The sequence below is a fragment of the Perca fluviatilis genome, chromosome 2, assembly GCF_010015445.1.
Source record: "Perca fluviatilis chromosome 2, GENO_Pfluv_1.0, whole genome shotgun sequence".
NCBI classification, from domain to species: domain Eukaryota; kingdom Metazoa; phylum Chordata; class Actinopteri; order Perciformes; family Percidae; genus Perca; species Perca fluviatilis.
In genome coordinates, this window is record NC_053113.1 from 11824591 (window position 1) to 11841357 (window position 16767).

A 16767-nucleotide genomic window follows, 5' to 3' on the forward strand; every position below is an offset into this window, starting at 1 on the left:
AACTCAAAGATATTCAGTTTACTGTCACAGAGGAGAGAAGAAACTAGAACATATTCACATTTAACAAGCTGACATCAGAGGATTTCTTTTTACTTTTGTCTTAAAAAAATGACTCAAACCGACTTTCTATTATCAAAATAGTTGGCAATTAATGTAAAAGTTGACAACTAATCGATTAATTGATTAATCTTTGCAGCTCTACATGTAACCAGAGGTCAGACTTGTTTAGAGCTACGGTTTGAGAGTCCCGTACAGGAAACAGGAAACATCACTGCCTCCATCGCTGCCACAAGACAGTCTAAAACACTAGGAGGGTGAAAAAAACTAACCAGCACTAAACTGGCCGGGAGTTTGTGTAATAGCTGAATGAAAAACAACAAAGCGCTCGCTGTGTCTCGCTCGTCTCTGCTCTTTCTCCCTCCTGTGAAATAAGCTGCCTTCGAGTGCGGTCGGAAACATCGATATCAGTAACGTAATGTAAAGTCTACTTGTGCTACATTTAGGGCTGCAACAACGAATCGATTAAAATCGATAAAATTCGATTATTAAAAAAGTTGTCAACGAATTTCATTATCGATACGTTGTGTCGCGCAACTATTACGCCAGCTGGCTATAAATGAACTTAATTTGCACTTACTACAATGATGGTAATAATTTAATGAATAAGCTTCAAGTGTGTGTAAGTATGTAAGTAAATTTATTTGTATAGCACATTTCACAGATAAAATCACAAAGTGCTTCACAACGAAAGCAATTCAACACAAGAAGTCTTCTGAGAGCACATTGAAATACAAACAGAAAATATAACAAACAACCATAGTGTGTGTGTGTGTGTGTGTGTGTGTCTTGTCTGTATCTGCTCTTTGGGTTACTTACCTTTACACAAGTATTAACTAAAACAACAAGTATGTAAGTATGCATTGAGTTGATGTAAATTAATGCTGTCATTAATGATTCATCGATTAATCGAAAAAATAAATCGACAGATTAATCGATAATTAAAATAATCGTAATAGGGGGGTTATAGAAAACAAGACAAGGTCGTTTCATCGTCACTCCGCCCCACCTCGCCACCCTGCAGAGCATCGGCGGACAGCTCGTCTCGGCCTGAACGGCCACTATATCCGTTTGTTTAATCGTCCTCCGCTCACCCGGATCGAGCAGCTGATGAGGCCTCCTCTGTCGTGGACTTTCAGGACCCTCTCGAACAGCTTGCTGCGTTTCTCCTGGTCCTCTTTGAAGCCGTTCTCCATCAAGTCCATCGGCTCCGACACGCCGCCGGTGAAATCCACGAGAGCGTCGGCCGTGTTGCCCCCGTCGAGCGCCTCGTAGCATCCAGACATCCTAGAAACACACACGCACACACACACACACGCACACAACACACAACACTAAACACGCACACACACACACACACACACACACACACACACACACACGAACACACACACACACACACACACACACACACACACACACACACACACGCACACGCACGGTGTTAATTAATAAGGGAATAAATTCCACTAATTAACCCTGACAAAGCACACCTGTGAAGGTAAAACCATTTCAGGTGACTACCTCATGAAGCTCATTGAGAGAACACCAAGGGTTTGCAGAGTTATCACAAAAAGCAAAGGGTGGCTACTTTGAAGAATCTAAAATATAAGACATGTTTTCAGTTATTTCACACTTTTTTGTTAAGTACATAATTCCATATGTGTTCATTCATAGTTTTGATGCCTTCAGTGAGAATCTACAATGTAAATAGTCATGAAAATATAAAGGAAACACATTGAATGAGAAGGTGTGTCCAAACTTTTGGCCTGTACTGTAGATAAAGACTTGAAAACCTGCGTGCTGGAAGCCTTACTTGGCGTAGGCCTTCTCCACCAGCGCGCTCCAGAACTCGTTGCTGTCGTTGGAGTGGCAGTACACCAGCTTTCCGTTCACCGTGGCCAGCCGGTCATCGATCACCACGTCCACCCACTCGCCGAACCGCCAGAACCGGAAGTGGAAGATCCCGGCGTAGGACTCCGGTTTATCGTCGTTCCACTCCTGGTCCTTCCAGTCGGGGATCACCTGAGAAAGAACACACGGTCATCATTCACGTTTTTCCATTCGAACTTTATTAACACTTGAAAGATCACTGAGGGGAAACGGTCATTTACAACGACATCGATTCAATTACTAAGACAAAGATCATCTAGATTTTTAACAAACTAGAATGGCATTCTGGGGGTGCAGACCTCCGCTAGTTCTTCATTTGGGATTTTTTTAAACTGATTTAAAATCACCCAAAGTAAAAATCACCTCTGACAACATCATCTGTACAGTGCCTTGCGAAAGTATGGCCCCTTGAACTTTTCGACCTTTTGCCACACTTCGGGCCTCAAACATAAAGATATAAAACTGTAATTTTTGTGAAGAATAACAACAAGTGGGACACAACATGAAGTGGAACGAAATTTATTGGATATTTCCAACCTTTTAAACAAATAAAAAACTGAAATATTGAGTGCAAAATTATTCAGCCCCCTTAAGTTAATACTTTGTAGCGCCACCTTTTGCGCGATACAGCTGTAAGTCGCTTAGGGTATGTCTCTATCAGTTTTGCACATCGAACGCATTTTTGCCCATTCCTCCTTCAAACACACGTGTTGGATGAATGACATCACAACAAAATATGTTTAAATAAATTTTTAAACAAAAAACCACACAAATTTATTTCCACCATCCCACAATTTTAACCATCCTTGCTGAAGAAAAAACATCACAGACGGGATTTAGGAGAGTGTGTTGCTTTTACACAACATAACTTTTGCATTGAAAAGTTTTTATCCCACAACTTCCACATTGTGTGTCTCCCAGGTGGCTTTTGCAAACTTAAACAATCAAACTTTCTCCACCAATGTGCATATACATAACCTCCTCAGCAATATCATGGTCTATCCTATCAGTCTTCTCATTGTATGAGCTGAAAGTTTAAGCGGGTTTGTAGTGGTGATACTCCCCAAATATCGCACAGTCGAAACTAACTGTACCACCGGCTAACCACAACATACTCTGTGTGTTTTTCCATGATCTCTCTCGCTACAGCCTCTGAGACTATCACAGAGCAGGTGCATTTATGGACTATTACACACAGCTGGATTCTATTTATCATCATTAGTCATAGGTCAACATTGGATCAAACATCCTCACTGAACTTCTGGAGAGTTTGCTGCACTGAAAGTAAAGGGCTGAATAATTTTGCCCACTCAGTTTTTATTTGTTAAAAACTGTACATACAGTGCTTCTTGACTTTCCTTTCAACCTCAAAAAAAATATAACTTTTTTGTAAAATCAACAACAAGTGCAATTAGAAGTACAAATTCATTGGCTATTCAAACTTTACAAAAAGCGCAGCCCCTCCAGTCACCTCAAGTTTGATGTCACAATACTAACTAATTATAAATAATGTGTGTAATCAAGTCCGTATAACATTGTGATAGCCAACCTCAAAAGAAAAGACAGGCAGGTGAGTGAGGAAGGGATACAAACACCCACTGTCAAGATATGAAATGGAAAGTATCAGCCACACAAAACAAACCTAACGCTCTACAAGAACATCAGAGCAGCCAATATCACTCTGGATGAACTGCAGAGATCTACAGTGAAATCTGTCATAGGACAACAATCGGTAAATTACTGCACAAATCTGGCTTTATGGAGAGTGGCAAGAAAGCCAAAAATATCCAAAAGAATGTTTAAGCCCTGGGACACCAAACATGTGGAAGAAGTGTGGTCAGATGAACAAAATCGACTTTGGCAACAATGCAAACGTATGGGCTTCAACACAACACACTTAACAAACACCATCCCCACTGCAAACATGGTGGTGACACATGTTGGGTGTTTTCTTCACAGACAAAGATGATTGGAAAAGATGGATGGAGAAATACAGGACCATTCTAAAAATCTAGCAAAGACCTGAGCAGAAGGGTCTCAACAACAATATCCAAACATAAGCAAACTACAATGAATGTTCACAATAACATATCCAGTGTTAAAATGCCAGTCAAAGTCGACCTGATCAATAAAACTATGCGTTCACAAACCTCTCCATCAACCTCACTGAGCTCGAGCTGTTTACGGGAGAATGGGCAAAATGTCATCTCAAAACAACATACTAGCCTTACACTGTAATCGCAGCAAAAGGTGGCGCTACATATTAACTTAAGGGCTGAATTTTAATATTCATTTTATTTGTTTAAAAGTTTGAATATCCAATAAATTTGATTCCACTTAATGATTGTTACAATTAAAAATTACATTTTATACTTTATGTTGACAAAATGTGGCAAAAAAGCAAGGGGCTCTTCGCAAACGTATTCTGTCTATTTGTTAGTTCCTAAAAAGTCAGTCTTTATCAGTTTTTTTTAACACTTCTTTCCCCTTAATTAACCTGAGGATGTATGACGTTTTTGTCAACAAGGGAATCACACACACACACACACACACACACACACACACACACACACACACACACACACACACACACACACACACACACACACACACACACACACACACACACACACACACACACACACACACACACACACACACACACACACAGTGTGAAGTCAGTGATATAAATAAATAACTGATCCATTAAGCCAAGACCAGTCAAGCTCCCAGAAGCCCTCAGGAAACTCCCAGAGTTCCCTGTTGTACGTCATCAGCGCCTCCTGTTGCCTAGCACCCTCACACCTCATCACCCACCTCCTTAATGCCTTAAACATTTTTTTTTATTGGAGAGTGTTTTCATTTGATATACATACATTTTGAAACCTGATCCCTGGAGTTTACACCTCAGGAAAATGTCTGATAATTCAGACAGGCCATATCGCCTATATAACAAGAATAATTATTATTAAATAGAGTAGTAGTGTGGATAGTTTGGTGCAAAAATCAGCCTCCAAAGAGTTGAAGGCTTAGCAGGGCTGAATACTACCGATTCTGACTGATGCGGTTGTTTGCATTGATCCCATCTCCCAATGCTCTCCCCTACCCCCCCCCACCCCCCACCTCCCCCATGCTCGGGTTATGTGGCTAATCAATGCGTCCTAACCAAAACAACCCTGTGGGCAACTCTCTGTGATGGAAATAGTTGAAGAGGGGAGGGGAGACAGAGAAGGCATGCGAGCCTATGAGAAAAAGAGAGAGAGAGAGAGAGAGTGTTAGAGAGAAATCTGAAACTCTCTCAGAGTCCCATCTATCACAGCATCCATCCAGACAGGCCGGCCTTGCCCTCTCCTAAACCCAGGATTATAACCTTGAAGTCGGACATGGACAACGCCAAAGCCCCCGGCAACACAATAGTGCTGGCGTTTAAAGAAGACACTGCACTGACAGAGGTGAGGCTCTCGCTTTGAAATGACAACTTCATTAGCAATATGTGTGGAGGCAATGCTTATTTTATTTTATTTGAAAGGAAATACAATTGAATGTACAAAGAGTCAACCTAATTTGATGTGGAGTTTGTGCCCCATCACCAAAATGTCAACGCTGCAGTTTTGACTCTCGATGAACATGTTGAAACACAGATATCTTTTAAGAAATACTAGTGTAGTTGTTTATACACTGAGAAAAAGTTTGAAATTGAGCTCATTACTTTTCTTTTTACTGTTGGCCGACTTTTCGAAGTTTCCTTTTTGGAGATTAATGCAACTTTTTATTCATTCAAACTGTTCGCCCAGCTTTGATGAATAGTCTTCATAACATCTGTTCTAAAGGCTTTCTGTGGTGTGTCTGGTGTAGTGATCGATAGGTCTACTTATCAGAAGAGTTAAAACACAGACCATTAGTCTGGCAGTCGGCCTCAAAACTATTTTCATTTTGTGTGATGTAACCTCAGTGGAGGTCAAGCGCTCCTGGGCTGAAAAGTTAATGTGCACCTTTGCTTTGCTCAGAGAAAAATGTTTTAGAGCTACAACGATTGGTCACCAATCAAAAGAAAGCTAATCAGCAATTCTTTTGATACATTTTTCAACACTTTCTGGCTTGCAGCTTCTCAAATGTGAGAGACTGGCGCCAGAAAGTGTTAAATCATAGTTCTTTGTTCGGGACGGTCGGTCTGACAGCTAAACAGGACATTTGATGACGTCACCTTGTGGTCTAGGATATTGTGATGGCCATTTTTCACTGTTATGGACCAAAGAATTGATCGATTAATCACAAAAATAGTCGTCAGATTAATCAATAAAGAAAATAAACGGTAGTCGCTGCCCTGGTGCGGTTAATTACATTTCGCATTCGGTGTTAATCGGCATCGCTGTGATTCAGGGTCCTAATGGCTGCGCTGGCAATTAAACATGAACGTTTTGACAGATTAGGTCACTAGAATTGGACCCTCTGCAAATTCAAGTAAGTGAAAATCATTTCGGAAGACAAACTAGCGGCATCTACCGTTGAGGCATGGTAATGGTACCGCGGCATCAAGTCGTGTGCCTGGACTGAACACTATTGCGTAGCGCGTAAATGTCTTTACGGCACTCAGTTTGAAGCCTTTTGGATTTTGCAAAAAAGGGTTTTTCTACAAATACCGTGGACTCGTAATAAGAACTGGATACAGCTTTGGAGGCGGTAGCCCCGATCATTCCTGCGAGAGTTGCTCAGTGACGCACGAAGCCTTCGTGGAGTCTAAACCGCATAGCAAACGTTCAGGTGGCCGGCGCCGCTTCCTGCACTGTGCGGCCCGTAGAGCAGGCGCACTGAAGACCTCCGCTGGCCGAGACGGCTACTTCTGGTTTAGCGCTCTGCTAACATGAACGGGGATGAAATGATGTAATCGTGCGGCTCTTCTAGACTTCCCAAATCTAAATCGGACCGAATGGATAAAATTCTGATATTGAAGCTAGACATTTCTCTGGGGATATGCGACGCTTGAAAAAAAATGTATCCACTGATTTACGGACGTCTCTTTCGCCATGTAAGTCTGTAATGTAATGTGCAACTGTACATTTATGTAATGTTATGTTATGTGCAGCAGTGCAAATGTACTGTTTGTGTGCTTATGTGTTTTTTCCTGTTCCCACACTGTTCTTATCTTTATCAGGATAGTCTGAGAGCCGCTTTTTTGTTTCCCTCTCCTCTCCTTCATGTCATGCTGTATCTGTTGCAAGAGTTAGGAGAGAGTTGAGATGGCGCCGCATATGGCGACTCGGTGCGTTTGTGCATGTTGCTTTAATGCTTTAATGTGACCTGCACCTACGATACCACGACACATCCCTTGTGTGTGTAAACATACTTGGCAATAAAGCTTTTCTGATTCCGATTCTGAAGTCTAATGAAGTTGTAATTTCGCTTCAAAGCGTGGCGCACTGACAACTACAGAATAAAATGTGGTGGGCTGGATCAGATTAAAATCGGACACACACTACTCCTCCTTCTCCGGCCAATAGCGATTTCCCTTTCATCTCTTCTCCTCCCCTGTGCTCTTTTACTCCCTCTGCAGATGATGCGTCTCCGCGTGTCGTCTCTGCAGCGCTCGGGGCAGAAGCGCCAGGACGGCGAGCGCCTGCTTCTCTCCCACGAGGCCGTGTATCGGCTGGACTTCCCCACCCAGGAGCTCAACTTCTCTCGCTGGTACTTCTCCCTCAAGGCCTACGGTCGCGTCACCATCACCGGGATCTCCCAGCACTGGACGCCCGACCTCACCAACCTGATGACCCGGCAGCTGCTCGAGCCGATCGGAACGTTTTGGCGAAACGCCAACGACCCGGAGGATTCGCCGCTCAAGTGGCTGGAGGCGGACATGCAGGAGTTCGGCGAAAGGATTGCCGAGCTGGCCAAGGTCAGGAAGGTCATGTACTTCCTGTTTGCTTTCAAGGATGCTGCGGAGGCCGCAAATCTCAGCTGCTCGGTGGAGTTCACAGCAGATTAACGACTCGTCACTCTTTGTCCAGTAGAGTCCTCTTTAGTACTCAAGAAGCACTGCAATAGTTTGTTCAATCTTTGACCTTTTAAAAACATCACACTAGAGCTGAAGAAAAAGAGGCGAGCTGGCCTCCATTTTGTTTGACAATACTTCGAACGTCAACAAGATGTGACGTCACCAAAACATCACTTAGAGCACCTTTAAGACTGTAGATCCACCTTCTTGGCCCACATGACGCATTCAAATTTTCCACAGTTCATTCAAACATTTCAGCACAACCTTTTACAATGAACCTCAACAGCCAAGTCAACATTTTATAAGCACTCAACATGCTGTAAAGAAAGTATTTTTCACAAAACAAAGCACACAAAAAAACAACACATAGTACGAGATAGAACAAGTATGAAAGCACTTTGTTTAAACTAAACTAAAAAGATCAAAGCATCATCGACAGAAATCAGCAATTTCGATTCGTACAGAAACGCGAGCATTCGTACAAAAAAAGATTCTTTTGACAACATTATGTCATGTTAAAACTTCATAATCGTTTATGGAAATGTTAGAATTCAGAAATGTTGAATACAAAACTTCTGAGGACACAAACTAAACTTCCTCTTGTAAATAAAAACAGGCCTTTTTTTTCGGATCAGCTGAATATCGTGATAATGTGCGTTTGAGTGGTTACTGTCTTTTGCTGTTGTTGTATTTTGTTCCTGAAGTCTTTCGTCGCTCACAGGAGAGGCAAAAACAAGCAGCGCTGAATGCAATATTGAATATTCACATCACATGACTGTCGGCCTACAAACAGAGATCAATGGAGTGAAATCTATTAAAAATCAAATGAAAGCTGTCTACTGTGTGTGTTCTCATTGGTGCAGATTATTATTGGTGTTACTGGACAGACGAGGGAGGGATGGAGGGATGGAGGGAGGGAGGGATGGAGGGAGGGAGAGAGGGAGGGATGGAACAAGAGGCTCCTTTTCTCTTGTCCTTGAGACTAGGAAGGGATGAAAAAGTATGGACTATAGTAAGGAAAGAAACAAGAGAAGAAGAATGAGATAAGAAAAGGACAAGAAAAGGATTAAAAAGAAAAGGATTTAAAAAAGTAAAGGAGACAAGGAAAGAAGGGAAACAAAAAGAAGAGAAGAGGAGACTAAAAAAAGGATGAAATAAGGAGTGGAGATGGAGGAAAAAAGAGGAGACCAGAAAGGAAGGAAACAAGGAGGAAAGAAAGAAACAAGAGGAGAGGAGGAAGAAAAAAGACTAGAAATGGAATAAAAAGGAAATGAAAAGAAAGGATGGAAACAAAAGGAGGAGAGGAAGGGAAAGATGGAAACAGGAGGAGGAGAGGCAGGAAGGAGAGGAAACAGGGGAGAGGAAGGAAAAGAGGAAACAAAAGAGGAAGGAAAGAGAGGAAACAAGGGAAGGAAAGAGGAAACAGGAGGAAAAGAGAGGAAACAGGAGGAGAGGAAGGAAAGAGAGGAAACAGGAGGAGAGGAAGGAAAGAGAGGAAACAGGAGGAGAGGAAGGAAAGAGAGGAAACAGGAGGAGAGGAAGGAAAGAGAGGAAACAAGAGGAGAGGAAGGAAAGAGAGGAAACAAGAGGAGAGGAAGGAAAGAGGAAACAGGAGGAGAGGAAGGAAAAGAGGAAACAGGAGGAGAGGAAGGAAAGAGGAAACAAGAGGAGAGGAAGGAAAGAGAGGAAACAGGAGGAGAGGAAGGAAAGAAACAAGGGGAGAGGAGACTAAGAAAGGATGAAACAAGAGTCAGGTTCATAAAATAAAGCCCAAAATCACAAGTTTATCTCAAAGGGCTCACAGGTCGGCCCGCACGATAAATCGTTATAAAATCGCGATCTCGATTCACCCGTTCGCAATTTAATTTTTAAATGATTTTTTTTTTTCTTTTCTCCTTCAATTAATTAATTAAATTAAGTAAAGACATGTTCCAGGAGTTCAGATAGAGCCAGTATCAGGGCCATATTTAGTTCAGTGTTTTGTATGTCACAGTTTTTGGTTGCCTACTGTACTTAAATGGCCAGTATGTACTTTATTTTCTTTATCCATTGAAGCCTCTTTGTTTACAGGCTTGTGGTGATACGCAATGGTCTATAGGTGCCCCCAAAAAAATCTGTTTGGTGCTGCCAATTTGTTTTCATTTGTCATGGTTCATGAGTGCAATAAAACATCACACTTCGTGAGAATAAAATCGTGGCAGAGAACCGTGATATCAATTCTAAGCAAAAAAAAAAAAATCGTGATTTATATTTTTCCCCGAATCGTGCAGGCCTACTCAAAGGGCAGGGGAAGCGAGTATATATTTACTTCTTTAGTATACACAGTGATCCGCACAGTTATCGCAGGCACGAGAAGATAAAAAAAGGGTGAAAGAGAGAGACGGCATGAAAAAGAAAAGGCTTCAGCCTTCTCATTCAGTGTGTTTCCTTTATTTTCATGACTATTTACATTGTAGATTCTCACTGAAGGCATCAAAACTATGAATGAACACATATGGAATTATGTACTTAACAAAAAAGTGTGAAATAACTGAAAACATGTCTTATATTTTAGATTCTTCAAAGTAGCCACCCTTTGCTTTTTTGATAACTCTGCAAACCCTTGGTGTTCTCTCAATGAGCTTCATGAGGTAGTCACCTGAAATGGTTTTACCTTCACAGGTGTGCTTTGTCAGGGTTGATTAGTGGAATTATTTCCCTTATTAATAAAAAAGCAAAGGGTGGCTACTTTGAGGAATCTAAAATATAAGACATGTTTTCAGTTATTTCACACTTTTTTGTTAAGTACATAATTCCATATGTGTTCATTCATAGTTTTGATGCCTTCAGTGAGAATCTACAATGTAAATAGTCATGAAAATAAAAAGGAAACGCATTGAATCAGAAAGTGTGTCCAAACTTTTGGCCTGTACTGTATGTGGAGCATTAAAAAAAACGATCGCTGTGGGCGCCTGGTTAGCTCACCTGGTATAGCGTGCGCCCATACACAGAGGATCAGTCCTCACCGCAGTGGCCTAAAATGCTAAAAAATAAACCTTTCAGTGCTTTATAAACCAACAGTACGGAGGTAAAACGCACGTTGAATGCTGAATGCACTTTATAAAGCAGAGCAGGTTGGGACATAACACAGAAAATGATGCATGATTTGCTACATCGGTAGTAAATGCATCTGCATGTTATCACTATTACTAAATATCTGACAAAATAAATATTTCTTATTAATGTAAGCAATACATTTTTTTGTTTTTATTCAAACTTGACCTCTACACACAGTGACTACCTGGTCTCTTCACCAAGGAATAACAAAAATGGTGTAATCGTTGTCGTCATACTTCCTGTGTAGTTTGCTCTGATCACACCAGAGGCTTAATAAGGGTTTGTTTTCGGACCACTGATGGGTGTCAAGACAACTGGCTGCTCCGCTGAGGCAGCGACGCCTAAAACAGGCTTTAGTTTCCCTTCAGCTGATGGAAAACGGAGAGAGCTGCCGAGGACCTCCGAGACCAGACGGGAGGAGTGAGGTGGACAGTGGAAAAAAAAACCCACAGAGGAAACACACACAATGCACACACACACACACACACACACACACACACACACACACACACACACACACACACACACACACACACACACACACACACACACACACACACACACACACACACACACACACACACACACACACACACACACACACACACACCCATTATCCCAATAACACATTCATGTTTATAACAAACACATCCAACTGGATGTGTTTTGAGTAGCGCTGCAGAGATGAATGGATTAGTTGTCACCTATTAAACTACTTTGATGATGAATTATTATTATACTCATTCCAGCTTGTTAAATGTGAGTACGTTTTCTAGTGTCTTCTCTCCTCTGTGACAGTAAACTGAATATCTTTTAGGGCTGGACCCGAATATTGAATAGTCGTTCGGTGGGTTGGTATTCGATTTGAAAATTTGACATTCGAATTATATATATATATATATATATATATATATATATATATATATATATATATATATATATATATATATCTTTTTTTTTTGCACAACCTGGCATCCCCCTCCAAACGGTTCTCATTCGCACTTGAATATGTTCGAAATATAATACTCTCTTTTACAATTTTCTTATATAGCCTAGCCATTTTAATAGGATGGACAACCCAGTCTCGTTATACTTAATACATATATGTGCTTCTTCTTGGACTACTAAAGGGTTCCTGCAACGGGAGTATTCTCTGGCTAGAGCGCAGAGCAGCGCAGTTTGCACGGACAGAAGTGCACGCCTGAGCTTGTATTTTGGGTTAAGCTGCGTTGCTTTGACATTGTGGAAAATAAAATAATTAGAAACAAAATGTATTATCCTTTTTACCCGTTATTATCAATCTTAATAATTCGAAAATGCGAAATATAGGAGACTTTGAGATTTTACTGGGACGCCCCAGTTAGAACGCTCGTGAGTTGAACGTCATTATACCGTCACGATTCAGCGAAAAGAAGACAAAAATGCCGAAGACTTGGGAGAACTTTAAAGCGCCCATATTATACTCATTTTCAGGTTCATAATTGTATTTTAAGGTTGTACCAGAATAGGTTTACATGGTTTAATTTTCAAAAAACACCATATTGTTGTTGTACTGCACAGCTCTCTCTCACTGCTGCAGATCCTCTTTTCACCTGGTTTCTGTTTTAGCTACAGAGTGAGACCTCTTTTCATCTTCTTCTTCTGTACTATCTTTGATTGCACTCGCACATGCTCAGTAGCTCAGATGTAGAGCATGTCAGCTAGCTAACTCTAGAGACGGTAAAAGAAAGGCTGTTTCTCCAACTTCAGTCACTTACAAGGCAGGATTAGCTGGGAGACTTCTTCTAAATGAGGGCGCACATGTAAGTAGTTCTTTTGTAGATTATGGTGAACTTGTGTGTGTTGTAGCAGTGCTTTGCTATTGAGAACGAGGTACCATGCTGGTGTTAGCATTAGCGTTAGCATGCTAACGCTATGAGCTAACGGTTGTGGTTAGCCAGCTCGTTTCGGACTGTGACGTCACAGTCCGAGCCGATTTTGAACAGCTCACTAGGAGACTGAAGGCAGGACACATTCAGAAACCATATCTCACTCAAAACACCATGGATGGATTTATTTCAAAGTTTGTATGTGTGTGGAAGCACCAGAGACACAAAAGAACACCCCAAATCCCAGAAAAAGTGTTTTTCTCATAATATGGGCACTTTAAAGTAAGTGGACAAGACAAAGGCAGAGTGTCAAATGTGCAATTTGAAACTGGCCTACCACAACAGCACATCAAGCTTGAGAAATCACCTGAGTTCTGCACGTAGAACGAGCTGCTTTTATCCGCCATTTACACGTGATAAAAATGTGCACTTAATGATCATGGAAAGTAACGTGACTTGCGAATAGGCTAACAGCAGTTAATGACGAACAGTAAGAACGTAGCCTGCTGTAGTAACTGGGGACTGTGTCCCTGCAACAACAAAGCAGTTGCTTCATCTCGCTCGTCTCTTTTACCGTGAAAAAAAAGCTGCCTTCAGGTGCGGTTTGGAAATGTTGGTTTCCCCCCCGCCACCGAAGCTTTGAATATTCGCTGTTGAAAAGCACCGAAGCTTCGAAGATCAAAAACTGGTGTTAGGTACAGCCCTAATATCTTTGAGTTGTGGACAAATACAAGACATTTGAGGACGTCATCTTGGGCTTTTGGGGAAACGCTGCATCATGTTCTGACACACATATATACAGTGCCTTGCGAAAGTATTGGCCCCTTGAACGTTTCGACCTTTTGCCACATTTCAGGCCTCAAACATAAAGATATAAAACTGTAATTTTTGTGAAGAATCAACAACAAGTGGGTCCAATTATGAAGTGGAACGAAATTCATTGGCTATTTCAAACTTTTTAACAAATAAAAACTGAAAAGTGGCTGCAAAATTATTCAGCCCCTTTACTTTCAGTGCAGCAAACTCTCTCAAGAAGTCAGTGAGATCTCTGAATGACAATGTTGACCTAAATACAATGATGATAAATAGAACAGCTGTGTGTAATCAAGTCTCCTATAAATGCACCTGCTCTGTGATAGTCTCAGAGGTCCGTGTAAAGCAGAGAGCATCATGAAGAACAAGGAAAACACCAGGCAGGTCTGAGATACTTGTTGTGGAGAAGTTTAGCCGCGATTTGGATACAAAAGATTCCCAAGCTTTAAACATCCCAAGGAGACTGTGCAAGCGATAATATTGAAATGGAAGGGTATCAGACCACTACAAATACGAAGACCCGCCGGCCCTCTAAACTTTAGCTCATACAATGAGAAATCAGAGAGCAGCAAGACATGATCACCGGAGACTGCAGAGATACAGCTGAGGTGGGAGACTCTGTCCATAGGACAACAATCAGTCGTATACTGCACAAATCTGGCCTTTATGGAAGAGTGGCAAGAAGAAAGCCATTTCTTCAAGATATCCATAAAAGTGTCGTTTAAACCTGGGAGACACACCAAACATGTGGAAGAAGGTGCTGTGGTCAGATGAAACCAAAATCTAACTTTTGGCAACAATGCAAAACGTTATGTTTGGCGTAAAAGCAACACCGCTCATCACCCTGAACACACCATCCCCACTGTCAAACATGGTGGTGGCAGCATCATGGTTTGGGCCTGCTTTTCTTCAGCAGGGACAGGGAAGATGGTTAAAATTGATGGGAAGATGGATGGAGCCAAATACAGGACCATTCTGGAAGAAAACCTGATGGAGTCTGCAAAAGACCTGAGACTGGGACGGAGATTTGTCTTCCAACAAGACAATGATCCAAAACATAAAGCAAAATCTACAATGGAATGGTTCACAAATAAACATATCCAGGTGTTAGAATGGCCAAGTCAAAGTCCAGACCTGAATCCAATCGAGAATCTGTGGAAAGAACTGAAAACTGCTGTTCACAAACGCTTCCATCCAACCTCACTGAGCTCGAGCTGTTTTGCAAGGAGGAATGGGCAAAATGTCAGCTCTCGATGTGCAAAACTGATAGAGACATACCCCACCGACTTACAGCTGTAATCGCAGCAAAAGGTGGCGCTACAAAGTATTAACTTAAGGGGGCTGAATATTTTGCACCCAATATTTCAGTTTTTATTTGTTTAAAAGGTTTGAAATATCCAATAAATTTCGTTCCACTTCATGATTGTGTCCCACTTGTTGTTGATTCTTCACAAAAAATTACAGTTTTATATCTTTATGTTTGAGGCCTGAAATGTGTGCAAAAGGTCGAAAAGTTCAAGGGGGGCCTAATTACTGCAAGAAGGTACACTGTATATATATATATATATATATATATATATATATATATATATATATATATATATATATATATATATATATATATATATATATATATATATATATATATATATATATATATATTATATTCTCGCGTGTCCCGTCCACAGCAGTACAGGGCTTAGCTTCCCTAGCCTGGGTAAACCCTGACCAACTTCCGGCAAATTTGAGATTTGGTGAGTTAACCTGCAACGTGTCAGCTGTTTGGACGTTCTTCAGCGTGTGTGCAGAAGATAACAAGTTTACAAAATGCAACACCTGCGAGGAGACAGTAGGGCGTGGAGGGACGACACCAAAAACACAAATCATCATTTCTTTAGTGTGATATTGGATGTGAAAAACGTCACCTGGATCGTTGGTCCTGATTGGTTGGAGGACTATCCAATGAGCCCAGAGACATTTGAGCGGCGTCCGTTGGTGACGCCCCCTCTGGAAGTGAACTGTCAGTGACCCTTTCCCAGACCCCCCCCACTCTCAGTTACCACTGAGAAGGTCTGGTGTCAGCCAGGCTATAGCTTATTTTTGACAGGACAGATTAAGACATGCAAGAGGAGAGAGAGAGGGGGGGGATGACATGCAGCAAAGGGCCGCAGGTCGGAGTCAAACTTGCGGCCTGCTGTGTCGAGGAGTTAACCTCTATATGTGGGCGCCCCCTCTACTAACTGAGCTATCTGGGCGCCCTGAATCTTCAAATGTTACATAGATTACCACTGTTTTTTTGGCTGGTGAGTGAAACAAATCTACCAGCCTTAATTATAATATTTCCAGGATTTGGCTGGTAGGTGGATTTTTTCATGTCTGGACTCCGGTCTGCTTCTTGGGGGTGTACTGACCGCCCTCTACTGACGCTAACACACTGACCTTAATTACCTCTTACAGCCACACTTTACACAGTCAGAACTAACCCTTTAAGGAACGACTGTCCGTTCATTTCCTTCTGCTAAACACTGAAAAGAACACTGAGTTCTGTTAACAGCTTTACACAACTTCTTAAAACCCATCTCTATCAACTTTGTTTTCTGTATCTGCATCCTGTGAGAGCTTTGTAATTTAGGTTTAAAAAAGGTGCTAAATGAATACAATCTTACAGTTTTTTCCAATTGCTAACACACTAAAATGACATAACAATTATTTAAACTGAGACACAGAGAGAAAAACCTCTTCTCAAGTCTCCAAAAGTCTAAACGCATGTTCTGCTTTACACACATTTTGCAATTCAAAAGTGGCACTTTTTTAAAATGCACTGAACACGGTTCTCTGCATAAGACAACAATCTGACATAAAGTCACATGTTGGCCATTTCAAAATGACACTACATGAGCTGATTGGCCAATATACAGTATGTGCCACCTGGCCAATCACCTCAATGGTTAATGGTTACCACTTCAATCAGGAAGTAAGCACTATGGAAAGACCACAGGCGAGCATCTCTTTTTTTTCTGCAATTTTCTTTTTCAGTTTACTGTTTTTTGT

At 41.4% G+C, this 16767-nt stretch overlaps 2 protein-coding genes across 2 annotated transcripts in view; one reads left to right on the forward strand and one right to left on the reverse strand.

The window, feature by feature from the left end:
• Positions 1-16767, reverse strand: part of capn5a (calpain 5a) — a 52656-nt gene that overhangs the window by 11312 nt on the left and 24577 nt on the right. Inside the window, exons 4-5 of the mRNA XM_039787145.1 lie at positions 1874-2082; positions 1152-1344 (exon numbers count right to left, since the gene is read on the reverse strand). Of these exons, the coding sequence (XP_039643079.1) occupies positions 1152-1344; positions 1874-2082 (402 nt within the window). The remainder of the gene's footprint in view (positions 1-1151; positions 1345-1873; positions 2083-16767) is intronic.
• On the forward strand, positions 5222-8774 carry ompa (olfactory marker protein a). The gene is made up of 2 exons (XM_039787163.1): positions 5222-5402; positions 7502-8774. The coding sequence occupies exons 1-2, from the start codon at positions 5334-5336 to the stop codon at positions 7928-7930; spliced, it is 498 nt and encodes a 165-aa protein (XP_039643097.1). The 5' UTR covers positions 5222-5333; the 3' UTR covers positions 7931-8774.

Bases quoted from the DNA above. Each gene is read 5' to 3' on its own strand.
- ompa (XM_039787163.1), top strand. From the start codon at position 5,334: ATGGACAACGCCAAAGCCCCCGGCAACACAATAGTGCTGGCGTTTAAA. The intron at 5,403-7,501 runs GTGAGGCTCTCG...CTCCCTCTGCAG, and splicing joins AAGACACTGCACTGACAGAG to ATGATGCGTCTCCGCGTGTC.